The 21,532-nt window shown below is 38.2% G+C and overlaps 2 protein-coding genes across 2 annotated transcripts in view; one reads left to right on the forward strand and one right to left on the reverse strand.

Annotated features, from left to right (window-relative positions):
* The window catches only part of LOC146459084 (uncharacterized), a 275,459-nt gene that overhangs the window by 72,402 nt on the left and 181,525 nt on the right, over positions 1–21,532 (reverse strand). Inside the window, exons 10-12 of the mRNA XM_085089729.1 lie at positions 3,028–3,111; positions 2,758–2,862; positions 905–1,010 (exon numbers count right to left, since the gene is read on the reverse strand). Of these exons, the coding sequence (XP_084945855.1) occupies positions 905–1,010; positions 2,758–2,862; positions 3,028–3,111 (295 nt within the window). The remainder of the gene's footprint in view (positions 1–904; positions 1,011–2,757; positions 2,863–3,027; positions 3,112–21,532) is intronic.
* Positions 19,227–21,521, forward strand: LOC146459088 (NCK-interacting protein with SH3 domain-like). The gene is made up of 2 exons (XM_085090027.1): positions 19,227–19,423; positions 21,141–21,521. The coding sequence occupies exons 1-2, from the start codon at positions 19,247–19,249 to the stop codon at positions 21,279–21,281; spliced, it is 318 nt and encodes a 105-aa protein (XP_084946153.1). The 5' UTR covers positions 19,227–19,246; the 3' UTR covers positions 21,282–21,521.

A 21,532-nucleotide genomic window follows, 5' to 3' on the forward strand; every position in this document is an offset into this window, starting at 1 on the left:
TGTATACAGGTGCTCCCATAAATAGCTACAAAACTAGTTAAGGTGAGGACATGTGAAATAATTTAAAACAAACAAAATGTATAAAAAAAAATGGAATTATGAACTTAACAATTAGTCATACTATCTACTTAGAAATTCTATAAAAATGTTGTATCAGTCATCTTCATGTTGTAGACTTATTGTAGAATATCAAGGAGAATGCATAAAATTAATATTAAGTTAATTCCATTTCTTGCAAGGCACATGCAGCTTTTTTTTTTTTTTAACCGACTTTGGGATGTCTGGAAATTGCATGATACAGCACTCATTCTTTAGTCTGATATAGGTTCTGAAACCATTAATGATTCTTGGATAAATTCAAGGCAAAAGTTTGCCAAATGTTATAATAACTATTATTAAGAACCTCCTTTGTTTTTCCCTCGTGAATTATCAATGAGTTTGCAGAGAAGGACACTTTAAGAATATTTATCCAGAGGTTTCATAGTAGAGCTACCTTGATGATCAGCTGTTGATGCCTTTAATAAATTCTCTGACTGCTCACTGGTGTTTCCTGTTTTCCCATTTTCCACTTGTTTGAGGTTATCTCTAATTCCAACTACAAAAAAAATCCATTACTTGTAAGTCCACTTGAAATCAAAAGGTCCATTTACCATCACAATTGAAAACACAGATATTTTTTCTCTCTGCTGATTGTTTCATGGAAAGAATAAATTATTGATCCAGAGGATTCAAATTGCTGTAAACTGCCTGCGGTACATACTGCATTTATAACTTAATTATTTGTCTAGTTTTTTCTTTTTTTTGTTTCAATGTTTTGTCTTGTGCTGTGTCAGGGCTCCATTTAAACTAGCTCTGCTAAATTGGATGCCCCTGGATAAATATTGAATTAAATAAATAAATAAACCTACCTTGATGCTGCGCTGCCAATGTCTTCAAAAACATCTCTGACTGCTCACTGGTAATTCCTGTTTCACAACTTTCAACTAGTTTGCAATAATCTCCAATTTCAGCTGTGGAAAAAAAATTCATTACTCCTAAGTCCACTCTCAAGAACTGCGTTGACCATCAAGATTGCAAAGACACAATTTTGTCTCTGTTAAATATTTCATGGCCAAAATCATAGCCTGTGAACCTAACTCCCAACTTGGGTTGAGGGCCCCAGACTGCGCTCGGCTTGCTGATCTTGCTCTTCTTGTATGCACCACTTTGGGAGCCTGTTCAGGCTACCAAAATAATAATTATTGACCCAGAGGTTTTAATTCTATAAGTCTACCTCAATGATCAGCTGTCAATGTCTTTAATTTATCAGATGCTTATAACCCACAAATGTTTACTATGATATGAGGAGTGAAATAAAAATGGCACAGCCTGCAGTGAAGATATTGTGATTGTTTTAACTCTTTTATTTCCCAGCTTTTAAGTAAGGTCTCCTTTTCATCTAATTTTTTTTTTTTTGCAGCACAATCTCTGCTGAATGTTTCATGCATCCTATCTAACACAAAAAAGAGCAGTCTGGTGATTCATCCGATTTCCTAACACTGAAAAGTGGGAAGAAAAAACAAGGCACATGCAGCTGATTATTTTTTTTCCCCAACTTTACCCTTATGAATTATGGGTGTCTCGAAAACGAAGACCTCTAAAACGAAGACCCTAATACCCTAAGATCCCAAAAACTCGAAAACAAAGACCCCCAAAATTTCCAAGTGTAAGTACAAAAAAATAAAATAACATAAAAATACATTAATTTATAACTCAAGTGAAATTTAATTCCTTCCTGTGGTCCTACCATGGTTATCCGCCATCTTGAGCTGAGCAACCGCATTTCTTGGAATACTGACCGGAAGTGTGTTTCCCGCTCCACTGGACCGGAAGCGCGTTTCCGAACATCTCAGCAGCGCTATAGCAAACCAGCCGTGAACTGCTACTAAGCCATAGTTCATGGGAAAAAATACAGGGAAATGTCTGGAAAGTTCAAAACACGACTGGACGCTTTCTGGCACAGCTTACATCCCTCCATTTTTTTTTTCGTAAAATCCTTTTCCTAGTACCAAAAGTTTCCAATTCATGAATATTTCAGAAGCGATGTTTTATGAAAATTATTTGACATCGGATTTCCATACAAACACCGTTATTTCAAGCCTGTTTGCCTACTCGTCAAAATGGCGTCGAAAACCGTGATAAGGCCTATTTTACGGAGAGGCTGATGAATTTTGTTAAAAATAGGAATCGACACTCGGGATTGAAGAACTTCAAAATCATTACAGCAACCTTCATAGAAGAAAGCCTTGGCTTCATTTCTTTTGCTCTCACGATCGCGTGGTTGTAGTTCCGAGAAGGAGGGATTTAACACTCGTTTCTTTTGCTACTTGGTTATTAAATAAAAACCCAGCAGCGCAACTGAGACGTTCGGAATCGCGCTTCCGGTCCAGTGGAGCGGGAAACACACTTCCGGTCAGTATTCCAAAAAACGCGGCTGCTCAGCTCAAGATGGCGGATATCCATGGTAGGACCACAGGGAGGAATTAAATTTCACTTGAGGTATGAAATAATGTATTTTTTGCTATTTTATTTTTTTGTACTTAATATACTTGGAAATTTTGGGGGTCTTCGTTTTCGAGTTTTCAGGGTCTTAGGGTCTTAGGGTCTTCGTTTTAGAGGTCTTCGTTTTCGAGACACCCATGAATTATCCATGGATTTGAGATTGAAGAACATTTTCAGAATCATTTATCCAGAGGTTTGATTTCATAGTAAACCTACCTTGATGATCAACTGTCGATGTCTTCAATAAAATCTCTGACTGCACACTGGTGTTAATTCCTGTTTCACCAGTTTCCACTTGTTTAGGGTCATCTCCAGTTTTAGCTGGGGAAAATAAAAATTTCATTACTTCTAAGTCCACTTTCAAGAGCTCTGTTGGCCATTAAAATTGAAAACAGATCCTATTTTTCTCTAAGCACAACCTCTGCTAATTGTTTTACGTAGAGTCGTTGTTTCATTGATCCAGGTTTAAAATTTCTGTGAACTTACCTTGATGTTCAGCTGTCGATGTCAACAGAGTCCCAAGCTGCTTGCTGGTGTCCACTTGTTTACAGTCATGTCTAATTTTATCTGCTGAGAAACATTTTCATTACTTCTAAGTCCTTTTTCAAGAGCTGTGTTGACCATCACAATTGAAAACATATTTTTTCAGTGTTGAATGTTTCATAGCCAAAATCTTTGATTCAGGTTTCAAATTTCTGTCAACCTACCATGATGCTCAGCTGTCGGCGTCTTCAAAAAAGTGTCCAATTGTTCACTGGTGTTTCCTGTTTCACCACTTTTTTTTGGTTTGAGGTTGTCTCCGATTTGATCTGAGGAAAAAATTTTCATTATACCGTGTAGCATGAAAATTTTGCGGGAGTTTTATTTTGCGGATTGGCGATTTCTTGTAGTTTGCGGGAACAAATTTTTGCGGTTCAAGATGACTGAAATTTCTGCTGGGAACTAATTTTTGCGATGCTCTGGTTCAAGCAGCAGATTATTTAAGTGGAAGAAACCTGAATATTTTCAACTTTTATTGTACGCAGTCAATTGAGTCACAGTTCACTCTTGTTACATATTAGAGACATATCACTGTAATACCTTACTGCGCAAAGGGACTGAACAACTACAAAACAAAAAGCCTACCCCTACCATGCACAGCCAAACACTGTTTCGTTAATATGGTTTGCCATGACGCTATTACCGTATATTATTTTATAAAAAAAGCAGTATGGATGTTTGAATTACTGTAGCTAAAACCTTTCTATGCATACAGAAGGGCTTTCGAGTGAAAGATGTACTTTGAGACCTAACTGGGAGCGGCCTTCCTATGCAAAACTATGCCCTATTATAACGCAATGAGACAGACTCAGTGGATAATAATAACACTCTTGTTCAGTTGAAGCGCCAATAGAATATGGTTGGTCTGCTGCACGATCCAAGTCTGTGCGTTCCTTCAGATGACCCATTCATGCCAATCTAATGTACTGAATTGCTTTACTCTTGACAGATCTAGTTGCTTTATCCAATGGAAAATCATGTTAATGTTCTTGTTTAAGTCCAATGTATATCGCTCCAGTAGCATAAGTCTACTAAAGAGGAGTTAAATTTGACTGAAGGGAGTTAATTTTTGCGGCGTTTTATTTTGCGGGTGTTTTTTTCTCCGGGAACTAATTTTTGCGGATCGAGGTCAATCCGCAAAATCCGCAAAAATTAGAACCCGCAAAATTTTCATGCTACACGGTATACTCTTATAAGTCCCACTTTCAAGAGCAAAAGTCCACAGTTGTGAAAGGAAACTTCAAGGACAGGTGTACATGCCCTTGAGGATGGTGGAACCGCATGCACACATACCAGACAAGTGCTTAAGTATCCATGGCAATCCAGTGCAGGGCAAAAAACGGCCGCCCATCCGCCCATCCGAGACGAGTACTGTCGTATCTCGGACGAGTGGATTTCCAAAAGCACTTGTCCTACAGTACGAGTAGAGTTTGCCTAAAAAAAGATGTTCTTTTCTACTGAGGTCTCAGTTTCCAAGTATTTTGGACTTAAATGTAAACTAGCCTGAGTTTTGCAAAGTTTGGTTTCTTTTCTTGTCTTGAAGCCCTGCTACTTTCTGGGCGGCCCTTTGGTTACAGAAACCACTGACCAGCATTGTTTTGAGTTTAACTTCACCTAAACTACATTTGTCCGCATATTTGATCATGAGACAAGAAATATTAATTTGTACCTTTTATCTCTGTGATCCTATTGTCCTCTTTCTTCCACTCCTTTAATAACTCTTGGTAGTGCTCCTCAATGTCAGGATCCATGTCTTCAGTCTTGAGCTGATCAATAGTGGCTCCATAATTCGACTTTCCGCCTCCAAGTTCTACCAGTACATTACTGATTTCCACCCAATAGGAGCTAAACATTTGATCATCTACAAAAGCCTGGTTGCCACGACTGTACACCTCGTTTCTGTAACACAGTACCCTTGCTATGTTTGCTTCAATGCTGTTATCTTCAGCAGGTGGAAGACTATTCCAGCCGCAGGTGGGAGGACTCAAGCCACATGTGTTCTTCAACAGCAATACCAAGAGTGTGATGTCAAAATTTGCTGATGATAGAGATGAAGAGAGAGTGGGGTACAGCTTCCTCCATTGTGTTAGATTTAGAATGCGTTTTTTTCGAAGAGAGCGTAGTGTAGGATGCACTGGAGGATGTATCAAAACTCCATGTAGACCTGCTTGGGGGTGAATTCTGTCAAATGCGTCCCTCAAGGCCAGGGTCCCCACATCCACCAGAAGACGGCATAGGCGGGCATAATTAGTTGTCCCCTTGGTGGATGCAAATGGCGGTGAAGCAGAAGCCATGAAATGATGACTAGATCAGCAAACCTATGAAAATTGAAAATATATGCTCTGGTTAACTAACAACCATTTTGAAAAAACCATAGTGGGCTCTTGTTTCTACTAAACTGTGATTATAGTGTCAAGAATTTAGACATCAGAATCCCTCTATTTTACCGAGAACTGCTCGAATGTTTTCAAGAACTGCGTAGCAGCTATGAAGATCCATTGAAACGCGAATTTATTTTGTGGAACAACAAGGAGATTAATATTGAAAACAAATCGGTCTTTTGGAAGGCCTGGTGGGATACAGAATGTTCTTTTTATACAAGACTTACTGAACAATCAAGGTTATCTTTCACCAGAAGAATTCAATGAGAAATATAACATCAAGGTTAACTTTCTGCAGTATTACCAAATTACTTTGGCCATTCCCGTCTATCTCAAAAGCTAGGCATCAGTTCATACAGATCTTGGGTACCGGAACTCAGTTTGTGAAAACCTCAATTTCCAACTATCTAATGATGTTACTCTAAACTTAAAGAAAATGTTCTGCAAGCAGTTTTACAAACATTTTGTAGAGAAGATTAATACAGAAGCAACTGGGATTAAATCATGGCGGAAACACTCTCCTGAAGTTTCTGACAATTGGGTACACTGCATCTAAAACAGCTATAAAATCAATCGAGATAATAAGCTAAGACAATTTTATTTCAAATTGCTGCACAGGATACTAGTCACTAATAAGGAACTCAAATACTTTGGGATAACTGATTGTGTGAAGTGTGTTATGTGAGGCGAGAACCACTCTATTGAACATGCATTCCTTGAATGTCAATCCTTCCAAAAATTATGTGATGAATCCCTTCTGAATGGTTTAATAACTTACACCAAACTAATGTCAGTCTTACCCCGCTACAGGTTTTTCTCAATTTACCAACCCCAACCACCTGCAGCCTTTCTAATAAACAAACAAAGGATTTGCGTCTTCTTCTGTTATATGCAAAGCAGTACCATTATGCGTGCAAAACAATGCAAAGAAAGTAGACACCTCTGAATTTATATCCAAACTCATTATTCAGTTTAAAATAGACAAATAGCTTGACGTGAAATTACGTCACCCCCCCCCCCCCTAGCTTTTACACATGTAGACATGGCAAGAAAGGATCATTACCTGATATCTATGTTGTAACGCTTTTTCTACGTGCACAATAGCTTAATTTGTAACTTATGTTATAACATGTTCAGTTTGTTCAATAAATTAACTACTTACTATCAAAAAAAATAAAATAAAATAAAAAATATGCTTTAGTTAATATTAGGGAAGAAGCCAATTTTAGTCTGAATTATTACTTTTATTAGCCACTGCCCCAGGCAGCAAAGGTAATTAACTCCTAGTAAAGAAAGTGTCTCAACTTTGAATCCCTTAATTTGTAACCAGAAATGAGAATAATCACACTAAAAAAATACACAATTTAAGTCAGTCTGTTCAATCTACCCATGAAGTCTTGGTTCACAACAGCTTGCCTAGCTAATTATGTGGCACTAACTTTTTTGTTAATTTCACCCAAAATGAGATGTATAGGAGTAGTTACCATATTAAATAATAATTAATAGACACATGACTGTTGTATTTTAGTATAAATCTACTAGCATTCTATCACCAATGCATTTCTCTAATTGGCTACACTACTTACTATCTTTTCTGTTGTAGATAGCAGACTGAGTAGCGTGTGGCATGACCGGTATCATCATTCAATAAAAACATGAACCTGTCTTGTGTTTAAGTTTTAAACGACTAGCAGATTTTTACTAAAACAATTAGATTATTCGCTCTCAATTTCTGTGTGTGATAGTTGATGACTATCATGCAATAGAAATTTCAAATTCATAAATTATCTTATTGTTAAATATTACATAAACACATGGTCTGAGATTATAATTTAGAGATCATTGGAACACATACACCATGGTCTTCACTAATGTCTTTATAGACATAAAGTTCCCTTGAAATTACTCGTACAACAAAAAGCAATAATTAGATAAGTACTTCCAAAATGTCTGAAATAATCTATCCATGATCTAACAAGTTATGGAGTGAAAATGGAAGCAAGCAGAAAATAAAAATCAAATTTAAAAATTCTGCTCATTGTCGTTATGATTACGTCATAGCACCCTCACTTCCTTTTAATGATTAAGTTCACTAGCAAAGACTGTCAACAAATTTGTGATTACCTACGTCTAAGGAGGACAAAAGTGAGATGGTAGATCCACAGAATGAACAGCCACTGGAACAACAACGAGAAAAAAGACTGATTTGAGACTCAGTTTGGCCAGAACTGATGTTCATTAATAAAAAATGAAATGAAGTTAAGCCTAGAAATGAACAAATCAACTTATTTTTGTTAGGTACCATGGGGCATTTGAACGGCTTTTGTCCTGGTCGTGAGAAGCCTGCAAGCAAGCTTAAGCTTAAGCTCTCTATTAGAGTCAGCCGTGAAAGTATTATAGTGTAAGCAGCAAGCAAAGTGATCGGCAAGAGAATTGGGGCTTCTTGTGGCTCACCTGATAGACAGCTTGCTCGCAGGCTAGGCCATGAGACATTTGCCGGTTTGTTTTCAAAACAATCCTAATACACAGGATCAGAACAGATGGGCACTGCTGGAATGAACTGTTTCGTTATCTCTTCAATTTAGGAGTTCTGCTTTGTATATCATAATTTTTAAATTAGCATGCAGCTTCGGTTGAAAGAAAACAATTTGCTCACGTACAAAAACGATATTCTCCAAAAACATAAAGGCTTTTTGCGGTTTTCTCACAGTGATTAAAATTTAACTATAAAGCCTAAAAAATACACGTAACATGCTCACTAGTTAATTAAGTGACTGGTTGTCAGTCATGACTCTTTGTTTTTTTTGTTTTTTTATTTTAACTTCTTTTATTGTCGAAGTTTGCCTTAAGAGAAAAAAAACTCATTGAGAGGGCTCACTTCGAAATAACATTGAATTGAAAATTTACATTAAATAATAATTAGTCAGAGTGGCAGCAAAACAAACAAAAAGCAGCATTAAGCAATGCTAACAGGTGGAAAATACACATCTAGGTACTTTTATAAAATCTCTTCGATTCAGATATGAGATATAAAAGACTGGACATGATTCTTTGTTCAGGCTTAGCCTTCTTTTTGACTTCTGATGTCTTCAACAGCTAAAGGCTGTTTCCAAACACCAAAGCCATTTTTTGGAACATTTTTCAGGGCGATTTATGCTTGAAACTCCTGAACTAAAAAGCAAATATTGCAAGGAGCATTAAAAATATTATTTTGATGTAGGAAGAAAATGAAAGCATCCGAACTAGTAATCAGAAGGTCTTAGTTTCTACTCCTGATAGGAGCACTCGGATTTTTTTCCGAGTATGCCTGTGTCATTTACTGATTGATACACGATTCTCATTTATTCACCAGGCTTAACATATTCCATCACATACATTTCATTGCACATGTGCCACATATTGCCATTCCAATCCTAGCAGTATGTAGGATGTTTGTCCCATAAACCTAGTTTAATGGCCTTAGCTCTCACAAGTAGCTCAGGGGTAGAGCATCCAAACTAGTAATCGGATACTCTTGGGTTCGACTCCTGATAGGAGCAGTCAGATTTTTTTCCGAGTATGCCTGTGTCATAAATACTGATTAATACACGATTCTCAGATCAGTGTAGTTCACAATCATCAAACTAGCCCGAGACTTTAAGGCTTATACTTAAAACTCAATGATCTAATCGAATTTCAGATACCCTCTTTTATTTATCAGTAGTCACACAAACTGTTACCACCCTGTTTCTGTGAATATTTCAAATTTACATCTTCTCTTCGTTCCCATTCAAAGAGGCAATCATGTAACAGAAATCTTTATGCAGCCTCGGTTAATACCACCCAATATGGCTTACGCTCCCTAACAATCACTGGTCCTCACCATTGGAATTCCTTGGCTACATGTATAACCAATACAAGTTCTCTTAGAATATTCCGTAAAACCCTTAAGACCTCTATACTTAATTATTATATTCTAATTAATTACCTGCTTTGCCACATGAAGAAATAATTTTTATAAAAAATATATTCTTAATTCTGTCTGTAATTGTATCTTGTTTCTGGGGTCATCCACTAGATTAGCCCTTCAATTTGGATGATCCCAACTCGCTCTCTATTTTGTTGTTATAATTTTACTTTCCTTAGTTGAACTCTGTTTTAGTTGCCTATGTAAATTCAACCTATGTCATGTAAAACTGAGCCGAGCAAAATAAATCATCTCGTCTTGTCTTGTCTTATACGCACTGAAAATCACCCGAAGTGAGCTCAGGTGGCTTGCCGTTGTTCTTAAAATAAGCACAAAATAATTGCATCCAAAGAAGCGACTACGCAGAACTGCCAACCCCCAAAACATGCAGATCTGAGACTGATTTTGAAAAAAAGCCCAGAAAAACCTGGAGATTGGGATCTCAAACCTGGAGATTTCCAAAATATGCGCTAAATGGAATGAAAATTGTATATATTTTTTGTTGTTTCAGGTATTATTTACCTTATTTGTGCTCCCTTTTCTTCGAAGTAGAAGGCTGAGCTCCTGAAGTCTCCGAGTCAGTTTTTGTTTACCTCGATCTTTACCTCTCAGCGCGAGCGGTATTATTGAAAACAAAGCACTCGAAAGCGAAAACTGAAGCACCCTAAAACTCGAAAACGAAACACTCTAGGTCGAAAACAAAGCACTCTTTGTCGAAAATGAAGCACCCTAAAACTCGAAAACGAAACACTCTAGGTCGAAAACGAAGTACTTAGGTCGAAAACGAAACACTCAGTTTTTAAGGCCGACTTAGGGTTTTGTTTTGTTTTATTCAGGGTCGAAATTTAGTCAGGAATAAAGCGCGATAACGGATAGAGTGCTGCGCAAAACTATTCAACTGCGAGGTGTTGAAAATGAATTTCCGCAGCCCAGACTGAATTAAAAGTAAACACTTCAAAGTTGCATTTCCTGTTTTCCATGTGAATAAAGCATGTCAAGCTTTACCTTTTGTTCTGCCTTTTGTTGATATTTTTCTTCTGTAAAAGCCTTTTAGTTCTTTAAGCAATCTATCTATCTAATCAACATTTTTTCGCCTATGTTGAAGTGATTCAGACAGTTCAGAGTGATTCTAATTGATTAGAAAATAGGGTGCTTCGTTTTCGACCTAGATTGCTTCGTTTTCGACCTAAGTGTTTCGTTTTCGACCTTGGGTGCTTCGTGCTTCGGTCTTTGTTTTCGAATGCTTCGTTTTCGATACCACCAAAAGCGAGCCGCCATTTTGAATTCACTGTTCACATATGTTTCATGGGAATGAGGTCGGAATTGTACCCAGCTTTCCCTCAAACATTCGGCGAGATTTCCTGCTTGAGATTCGTGAGACCGTGAGTTGATATCGGGAGAGTTGGCAGGACCGGATACCTTCGAGAGTCGATTTTTTGCCCGAAAAAATTTTAAGGCCAAATTAAACATTCCTAATCTCGCTTCATTTTCCTTCAATTTCTACTTAAAGTTTTCGCGTCCATTTAGGAAGGCCTTTTGTCTGTCTTTAATTTTTGTCTTCCGCAATAATATTGACAATATTGTCTTCTGTCGTCTGAGTCAGATATGTATCTGCCCCTGTCATGACGTTTTTCACAAAGAAATTCCCGGTATGATCTCGAGTACGGTAACGCAATATTTCAATTGAGAAGGGAGGAGAGCTTTAAAAATCTGCGAAGCGTACAATGGAAATAAATCAGGCGCAACATCACGCGTAAATGCCATGATAGGCATCTTGTTAGACTTGAGCTTAAGCCGAGGCTCTCAAATTATCTAAAATACATTAGTTACACAAGCAGTTAGATGCGACAGGAAATATTACAAATTGACATGTCTGCACTTTATGCAAATATTGATCTTGATTCATGATCTGTGCAAAAGAAAATGAAATTCCACAAATATTTTGTTTTCTGAAGCATCACAGAAAACCACTACATGCCTTTTTTAATTAATAAGACTGCTTTCTCGATTCATCGCAAAACATTCCCCAGATTTTCACAAACAAATTAAACTAAAGGGGAAGTATCATGGTGTTTTTGACCTCTTTTGTTAAAAATGGTGAAATAAGACCTTCAATTTGCTACAAAATAATTCTACAACAACGAGAGGAGAGAAATCAACACAATTCCTGACAGGAACAACTCGTACTGTCCGTACTCTGTTCTAGCGCATTTTGGAAACAAAAATACGAAAACTTGAAAAACACTAGCCCAACTTTTTTCAAGTTTCAATCCATACCGGCCTACTCTGTCTCTAGCCGGAGCACTAATCGACAGTTTTATTGTGCTGGGGTGATAATTTATAACAAAACTAGACAATTATTTTGTTGTTTCTGTTGTCAGACAGACATTTTTGAGTTTTGAAATGAGATCAAATTTTCGTGATACTTCCCCTTAAGCTTGAATAAAAGCAATAATCACTGCTCTTAAGAAATTCAAATAACACAAAAAATCATCTAAGAACTGTACGGAATGAGATGGAAACAGAAAACACTCTACATGTTGGTATATTGTTCATAAGCTTTACCTTCTCTGTCGTTTTCTAGAAGACTGGCCGTTTCTGCTCGTGCATAGATTGAAGTGGCTCAATATAATCTTGATTCTTGCACTTCCCACCTAGTCTATCTGTTCAAAGCCCTTTTCGAATAAGTGTTCCAGTTCCCGTGTACTTTATATTTGTGGCATAATCCCATTCACTGAGTCGCTATTTTTGGCAGCCAATTAAGTTACTAGCTGAACGTGTGCACGACGAATCGACCTGTTGGGTGATGACGTCATCTGTGGCAAAGAAAGACAAACAACGGGTACGCTTACCGGGCTTGTTCTTTGAATAAGAGTGAATAAAAAGCACAAAATAATTAGATCCTGAGAAGAGACTAAAACATTTTACGGAGCAGCTGCTAAAGTTTTCCAACGCCGCTTCTCCCAAACGCCAAGCGTCGATGGTAAACGAAGACCGAAGCACGAAGCACCCAAGGTCGAAAACGAAGCACTCTATAAGTCGAAAACGAGGCACCCTTAAACTCGAAAACGAAACACTCTAGGTCGAAAACGAAGCACCCTAAAGCTCGAAAACAAAACACTCTATAAGTCGAAAACGAAGCACCCTACTGAAACTCGAAAACGAAACACTCTTGGTCGTAAACCAAGCACCCTAAAACTCGAAAACGAAACACTCGTGGTCGAAAACAAAGCACTTAGATCGAAAACGAAACACTCAGTTTTTAAGGTCGACTTAAGGTTTTGTTTTGTTTTATTCAGGGTCGAAATTTAGTCATGAGTCAAGCGCGATGACAGATAGAGTGCTCACGCGCAAAACTATTCAACAGCGAGTTGTTGAAAATGAATTTCCGCAGCACTCCACTGAATTAAAAGTAAATAAATCGTGATAGACTGTTTATTAAAATACACTTCGCAGTTTGAAGACTGAATTGCGTGTACAAATAATTAAATTGTATGAAACTGAAAACATAATATATACAAATAAGTAAAAGAAATATAGAAAAAATTTCGTTTCTACTACAAATGACCAATTGAAAACGCCACACCTGTTTTCCACGTGCACGTGAATAAAGCATGTCAATCTTTACCTTATGTTGATATTTTTCTTCTGTAAAAGCTTTTCAGTTCTTTTACAACAATCTTTCTATCTAGTTAACATAAATGTGGTTTTTCGCCTCTGTTGACTCTGTTGAAGTGATTGTAATTGATTAAAAAATGGGCCCTTCGTTTCTGACCTAGACTGCTTCGTTTTCGACCTTGGGTGCTTCGTTTTCGAGTTTTGGGGTGCTTTGTGCTTCGGTCTTGGTTTTCGAGTGGAATGCAGCGCGAAATTAAAGTGCCCTTGTAGGTCACACTGATCATGTAAAAGTTGCTTATTAGTAATAAAGATCTAAATATCTACTAGCTATTTGTGCAATTTTTCAATGCTTTTGAAAGCCCTTTTGGAAGACAACCGATCACATTTAAGACTTTTAGACAAAAACCCTGGTGGCCTATACTAGTCCAACATTCGACCATAGTTGCACAAACAGATTGGCATGCCTTCACTTCCTGAGATGTTGATCATTTTAAAGTGCGAAAGAAATTCTACAAATATTTTGTTTTCCAAACCATTGCGGAGCTAATTTCTTTTTAATAAAATTGCTTCAGTTTCAATTCAGGGTGAACAGAACATTATTAACAAAATCAAATTAAAGTCATCGTGGCAGAGGCTTGATTTTTAGCATTAATTAGAATCCCTCAGAAATGTCTGAAATAATCCATCCAAGAAGTTATGGGATTAAAATGGAAGCAGAAAATACAAATCAAACTTACAAATTTCACTCATTGTTGTCACAAAAGTATCGTTCATTAGTTTCACCCTCTCTCTCATTTTCTAGACGAGATTCCTATCAGTTGTGATGGCCTACAAGGGACACGCTGCAAACATAAAAGAAATCACGCAAATAAAAAAGAAAACACGCAAATAAAAATGAAACCACGCAAACCACGCAAATAAAAAAGAAAACACGCAAATAAAAATGAAACCACGCAAATAAAAATGAAACCATGCAAATCACGCAAATAAAAATGAAACCACGCAAATATAAAAGAAACCACGCAAATAAAAATGAAACCACGCTAATGAAAAAAGAAAACACGCCAATGAAAAAAGAACCATGCAAGTAAAGACATGCAGACAAAAAGAAACCACAAAAATTGAAAAGAAACCACGCGACAAAAAAAGAAATCATGCAAATAAAATAAAGGAACCCACCAACAGTCATTCTAGTTCCCAAAGCCCTAGCGGATTTTTTAGTAGGCCATCGTACTACGAGTCTAGAGTTTCACGAGTCGAAATGAGCCTGCGGATTGGGTTGAAAGAAATTGGTTTGCTCACTAAAACGATACTCACTGAAAATAACAGAACTGCAGAGAGCAAAAAGGGTTTTTTTTTTTGTTTTATTATAGGAATTTATAATTTAAGATAGATATAATTTCATATATCGCCTAAGTTATTAGTAACAGTAAGGGTGTCTCCTCGATAAGCCTACAAAGGCTTCTGCTAGACTTCCTGCTCAATACTGTCACTACAAAGATTCATGAAATATTGTAATAGTTGTTGATCTTGGGAAAAAAAATAAATATTGTGGTTTCTCAAAGTGATAACAATTTTTATGTAACATGCTCACTAGTTAGTTAAGTGACTGGTTGCCAGTAACGACTCTTTGTTCAGGCTTACCTTCTGAACTCTGATGTCTTCAACAGCTGAAGGCACGGTTTCCAGCAACAAAGTGCTTTTTGAAACGTTTTTCAGGGTGATTTATCCTTGAAACTCAAACTGAAAAGTAAACATTGAAAGAAGCATTTCAATATTTGGTGTAAGAAGACCCGACAGACAAACCCAAATCAGTGAAGCTTACTGCAGTCATGTATAACGAACCCGATCAGGCTAATATACGCCTTGAAAATCCCGTGAAGTGAAGTCAGGTGGCTTGCCGTTGTTCTTAGAGTAAGCACAAAATTATTGCATCCAAGGAAGCGACTACAATATCTTACCATGCTATTGCGCGCAAGGTTTACGAGGGCTGCCGCAAAACTAGTGGGCGTCGTTTCTGAAAGGGTCTTTGCATTCGAAGATCACGTAACTGAACTTAAAGTGCCCCTAACCCCTAAATTTTTTTGCATTATGACAAAATATGAACGACTTGGGGAACCGGGTTGTTTCTTCATTGGGGACCATTTTCCCACGCAAAAACTCCACATTTCTCCTGTTTACTTATTACGAGTGAGAAACGTCATGGAGTAGTCCAACTTCTCAGCGGTTCAATCGATTCTGAGGCCTTAGATTATATTCCTGACTACGACATTGAAAACAAAGGTAATTGCGGGTCGAGTCGCTTGAGAGACGACTGAACGGCACTGAATGAGTGGATTCTTCTGGGTAGTTTGCACTCGTGTCAGACATCACAAGATCAAAGGCAAATTCCCCTCGCGTGGGGTGAAAGTGTTATAACTTTCCCTATATCTTGAGCATATACAGTGATGGTAAAGTTCCTTGTCAATGGATACCCTGATATAAAGGGTATTTCTTTAGTACATGTATATCGGTTAGAATTTAATACGTTCATCGATGTCCGCTGCTGTCTGTTAGCTAGCGGATTTAGGGCCGCAGTGATTGAGTTAGTTCGTATTTCTTATCTGTTTCTTTCCCCCACTTGTATAGATCTCAGAGAAGGCTTGCCAAGACAAATAGATCACTCCTCTTAAACTAAGGCTTCCTAAATGTCAAGTACCTTTCTCGTCGCTTATTTGTTAACATATCAACTCTTGCGCTCTGGCTACTTGCGTCGATGCAATAGAGCAGTATTACTTTACGCAAAGTGCGATAGATGAGTCCTTTTAAAGCGTATATTTGAAACTTATATTTATTCAAATGTACATTCGAGACTTTAATTCAATATACATTATATAGATTGAAGTTCAATGAGTTCGAAAGAAAGCGGCAGGAGAATTGAACTAGCTAGGAACAATCCCACTTGATACCCAAGACTCAAGATTGGAATTTTAAAAAAACCACCTTTCATGACAATATTTTTAGCAGTTTTTCACGGGCAAGATTTTAGAACGCATTTAAACAGGGGTAGTGCTCGTCTGGGGTAGAGTAGGGGAAGTTATCGTGCCCCACCTTGTCCTCCCATGACAATCGGGCTTCTGAAGCCCAGGTGATGTATCGACACCAAGTTCTTAAATTGTGGCTGATCGACGATACCCTATTCTCACTAGAAACGCTTGTGGGAGTTCCACGCTTTTCGTATTCTAACTCTTAAATGAATAAAATTAACGACCATTCTGGCAACGGTTACATCACATCTTGCTGTGATTCACAACCGTATTTCGGTATTGAGTGGTGGCTGGTTTGAGGCTGAAAGAATTCTCCTTTTGTATACCAAACTGTTGGACTGGGCTCAACTATTTTTTTTTCATGAATTAAATGATCGCATATTCTCTCTTAAACGGGGAGCTGTTTTCTTCGGAAGGTTTTTGGTCACGGCCAATGTTACGGAGACATAATTTCAGCAAAGTTCTTGTGAACTTGGGTTATTTTCTGTGCATCTCCAAAATCGCGTTCTCGTCCCTGTAACCTAGATCAAAATTTGGGAATGATTGCGGATTATATAGCGCAGTCTTTTCGCATACCCGAGGACCGAACAAGATATTAACTACGAGGTCAAATACCAGGAGTAACTGACGGGGCCGCTTGACGAAAAACCCGCTCTGCAGGCTGGAATAGAGCTGGCTGGGGGCTGAAAACATTAGAGGGTTAAGGTTACCCGGGACCTTCAGAGGTGTCTCGCGTTTAAGCGATGTAGCGCGTCCAGTTTAAACTGTAGATACCTAAACCCCTATATCACATTAAAGCTTATAGAGCTGGCTATCAAACCATACCAATAATTTTGAAATAAAATGAATTGTTGAATTTTCCACGACCTCTAATTGCGAGCGTCCGAATCACCTTTTTAAAGCTACTAGTCAAAGTGAATTTTGTTTTTTGCTAATTTAATTTGCTCCTCAGTTTCCGGACCCAAAGCGCTAAAAAAACGTGTCTGTGTTTTGCCATATTCAATCGCAGTGAAAAGTTATAAAGCATTTTCGAAATAGGATGAAAAAAATGTCGAGTGATCGTACAAAAATCGCTCTCAGAGAAAAAATATTTGGAAAGAAAAAATTCGCAGACACGTTTTTGTTGTTTATATGTTAAACTAGCTACTGTCCAAATTTGAAGGCAAACGAACAAATTCCTTTTGAGTTTTAGCTCTTTGAAGTGGATCCTCCAAGTGAAAAAAATTTATTCAAGAAAACAGCCCTAAACACTCGGCAATTCATTTTATTTCAAAATTCTTGGTTTAGTTGGATAGCCAGCTCTATAAGCTTTAATTTGATATAAGGGTTCAGGTATCTACAGTTTAAACCGGACGCGCTACATCGCTTGGACGCGAGACACCTCAGAAGGTACCGGGTAACCTTAACTGGCTGGAACGTTTCTACATATCTAGCTTGCTGAGAATTTTTATTGAAACACTGGTTCTAGCTGGGTAAAAAAATGTCTCGTTTACTTTTCCTGCCTGCCAGAACCCTTGTCAAGCTCGTAAAATAAAGTATTTGAGTTTTCGCCGGGCTGTAACACTCTCTCCCATGGGCTATACGGGAACGTGCCGCTGGATAGGGTATGGTTTTTGGCGCCTCATTTCAAGCGAGTCTGTCCTGGACCCGTCCTAGAAAGGGTATGATTGCAAGTAGACTGTTCGCAGTCCCCTATTTTTCCGTGGAACGCTTCGGTCGAACTCCCGCCATCAGTTTGTAAAGGCAAACGCAACCTGGGGAGAGTGTCTAAACTACCAAGGGGGGCCCTAGTCAGGGTACGTTGAGTGGGGGAGGGGGAGTGATGTCTACAATGTCTTCGGTTGACTTGCCAGCCTTTATATCAAAATGGCTTAAAAGAGAGAAAAATACAGCCGACAGCGGTACCTCTGGGCACTTTGCCGGAGCGTTGTACCATGACGATGCACCACGAGATTTCGGCCCGCGGTTCGCATATGCCAGCTGGAGAAGGTTCCGCGTTGCTTTCCGATACCTTGTCCCCGACAAGACAGTGAGGGAGAGAAAAGTCGGTCCCTAGACCATATGAGACAGATCGCTTTCCTTGGCACCTCAGTTCCACCTTACTGACTTAAACTAAGTCAGTGTATTTAGCACTTCCAAGAAAGACTGTACGAGGTGGTAAGAGATTGTCAACATGGATTCATTAGAGGGAAATCATGCACCTCCAACCTTTTGGAAGTTTTCGACCACGTGGGCTCCCTACTAGACGACGGAAAACAGGTGGACATGATCTATATGGATATGTCTAAGGCCTTCGATAAGGTGATGGTAATGGTTCGCTACCAACGAATAACAGTGCTGGGTGAAACCTCTGATACTTTGCCTGTCAGCTCCGGAATACCTCAGGGCTCCATTTTTGGCCTGATGTTATTTCTCATCAATGTAAATAACGTGCCCGATTCGGTCCTGACAAGCCATGTTTGCCGTGTTTGCCAATGACACAAAAATATCTGAACACATTAAAGGGGAAGTATTACGCTAATTTGATGTCATTTCAAAACCCAAAAGTGTTTGTCTGTCAACAGAAACATAAAATATTTGTCTAGTTTTGCTATAAATTATGACCCTAGTAAAATAGAACTGTCGATTAGTGCCTCTGGTTAGAGACAGAGTAGGTCGAAATGGATTGAAACTTGAAAAATGTTAGGCTAACGTTTTTCAAGTTCTCGCATTTTTGTTTTCAAAATGCGCTAGAACAGATCACCAGTTGTCCTTTTCAAGAATTGAGTTGATCTCTTTCCTCTCGTTGTTCTAAAATTGTTTTGTAGATATATGAAGGTCTTATTTCACCGTTTTCACCAAGCAGGTCAAAAACCCCATGAGACTTCCCCTTAAGGTCTCAGGAAGATGCTTCGTACCTACAACTGATTTGCTTGCTGGCTAGTTGACAGACATCACACTTTTCAGTTGGGGCGATCAAAAAAGGTGAAGCTTTCCTCCAGGACTACCTTAAAAGTCTTTTTCACTGGCATCCCGCCCCCCACCCCTCAGCTGGCTACGTGGTTGGCTACGTGAAAATGAAGACTTGACCCCAGTCCTCTCTCTTTAAAATACAAGAGATACGACTTGGTACCAGTCAGCTCGGACTGCTGGCCGAAAAAGGTTAATTTTTGTGTTCTTTCTTACATGTAAAATGTTTTCCCTTAAAATATGACATGTACAAGTCATTATATGATTACGCAGGGAAAGCTGAAGGAGCTTTGCCTGTCCGTGCAGGAGAACAGTTTTATTTCATCGAGCGTCATGACACAAATTGGTGGAAAATGCACTCTCAAAATGGTTCAGTTGGCCTTGTTCCTGCATGTTATATGGAGGCTGTTGATAAAGAAACGGTAAAGCAGATATTATAATATAGCACTTAGCAGTCTTTTTTAGGAAGCAGTGTATTTTCTTACTGATGGCACATCATCACTCAAACCATTAATCTTAAAATGAATTAGTTATATATTAGGCAGGCTAAGAGCTCAAATATTAATAATTTTACAAGCTTACCTCCATAAAATTAAGCTTTCTCATTGTTTTAGACAATTTTCCAAGTGTAGTAAGCATAAGGTTCTATTAAACTTTAAAGAATACATAAATTTAGCAGTTAGTAAGTCAATCAAACAAACAACCTATCTTTTTCAGCGAAAATTATAAATGACACAGATAAATTAAAATAAATATTTCTTTTGGATTAAGGTGTAATAATTATGATGATAGGATAACCAGGATATATTCAAGTAGTTTTCTTAAGGTCTGGTTCACACTGGCAAAGGAAGCTGAATTGGAATAGAGTTGGAATCAGAAGAATCTTCTGACCTTGTGTGAATCAATGCAACGGAAGGATAAATGGAAGCCTTGCTTTCATTCAAAATGGGGGAAGGCTGCCATGCATATGTTTTCTATTCTAAATCTTATGTAAAGGGATTGAGATCAGTTTACTGAGTTAAGGTGTTAATCACTTTACTGTGTTTCAAGGTGAAATCAAGCACATTTCTTCTTAAAAATATTTTTAAGGAAGTGAATTTGGATGATGTCTATTTCAAAGAACCATGTTGACATAAGAGACTTTTTGCAAGGCAAGAAGATCAAAGTGTGGTCACTACTGACTGACTGTCCACAGTAAAAGGAGGCTTATTTTACATAAAGTTGCCATTGGAAAGCTTTCAATAATTAATCGATATTGGTGGATGTTCATATTACCGTGCTTCAATAAACTAGAAATACGTGACTCGCAAAACCTCGCGAAGCTGGGGCTAGTTGGAAAGCCCTCTTTACTCGTATTGTAGCATCAAATGAGGAGATTAAAAGGTTACTGAGCATAGCAACTATTTTGATGAGCCTGGTCTTTTCGTAGTTCCACGGGCTAGTTTGCGGTTGAAATCTATTTCTGACACGACGAAATGTACAACGGGCGTGCAGCGCTCTCGTGTTCGATGAATTTATTTCCCATGGAAAATTATTTTACAGCGGCGAAAAACGTGTAATTTCTTCAATGCAATCTTTCCCAAAAAAGTTTTCTGGAAGAAAGGGGAAAGATTCTGCAGAGATATTTCTATCCAGTGAATATCAGATGAACATTGCAGTTGAAATTTGATTCGGCAATGAAAGCAAACTTTCCCGATGTATGCAAATTTTGCTCCAGCAAACTGTTGACGCCAGTGTGTCGGCCCAACCTACTGCTGCCTAGCAACGTTCTCTTTGTCTGACGTCATTCATACTTTGTTTTTCACTGTTGCTAGGCAACAATGCGGACATCTTCAAAGATATATATAAATATATTTTTCGCTCGCATTTGTGCGGCTTAGCTCCGCTCGGCCCGACAAATTTATTAACCTTGCTACGCTCGGGCCTTCGGCCCTCGCCTCGCGAGGAATAAGACAAATTTGCAGGGAACCTGACTCAGAATTACCATAAACATTTCAATTGAGATAATTTATTGTTAGGTTTTGTTAGATCATATTTTGTTTTTGTCCAGGCATGATTGAGCATATACTGGCACTTCTGGACCGTGCAGCTGGCTTCACCATGTTATTTTAATCTTCTAAGCTTATTTTTTCCTCCTAGGTTGATCCAAATGAGACACAAGCAGTTCTTGCATCTATAGATAGAGCCATTGAAGTCACCCATACACAAGCAGCAAATAATGGAGGTGTCTATACACATGAACAGAGAGCTAATTTGAGGTATGCAAGTTTAACTCACTAACTCTTGAATTTCCACCAAAAAACCCTTTGATTTATCCCTTTCACTCCCAGGAGTGATCAATATGTAATTTCTCCTTACATTATCAATACATTGTCAACCAGACAGGTGATGAGAATAAAGAAAATCATCAACTAGCTGCTGATATAGTTCAATGATGTAACACCAAATTCTTTGAGCTGACTTTAAAAGAAATGTATGGCAGTCAGTCAGGAGAATTAACATTCAGATCATGGGAGTGAAAGTGTTGAGGT

The sequence above is a fragment of the Pavona decussata genome, unplaced genomic scaffold (assembly GCF_977016875.1).
Source record: "Pavona decussata unplaced genomic scaffold, jaPavDecu1.1 SCAFFOLD_223, whole genome shotgun sequence".
NCBI classification, from domain to species: Eukaryota; Metazoa; Cnidaria; class Anthozoa; order Scleractinia; family Agariciidae; genus Pavona; species Pavona decussata.

What these genes read in the sequence shown, in the direction of transcription:
- LOC146459088 (XM_085090027.1), top strand. Translation starts at nt 19,247, where the DNA reads ATGTACAAGTCATTATATGATTACGCAGGGAAAGCTGAAGGAGCTTTG. An exon ending in AGGCTGTTGATAAAGAAACG is followed by an intron (nt 19,424 to 21,140) that starts GTAAAGCAGATA and finishes TTTTCCTCCTAG; the next exon opens with GTTGATCCAAATGAGACACA.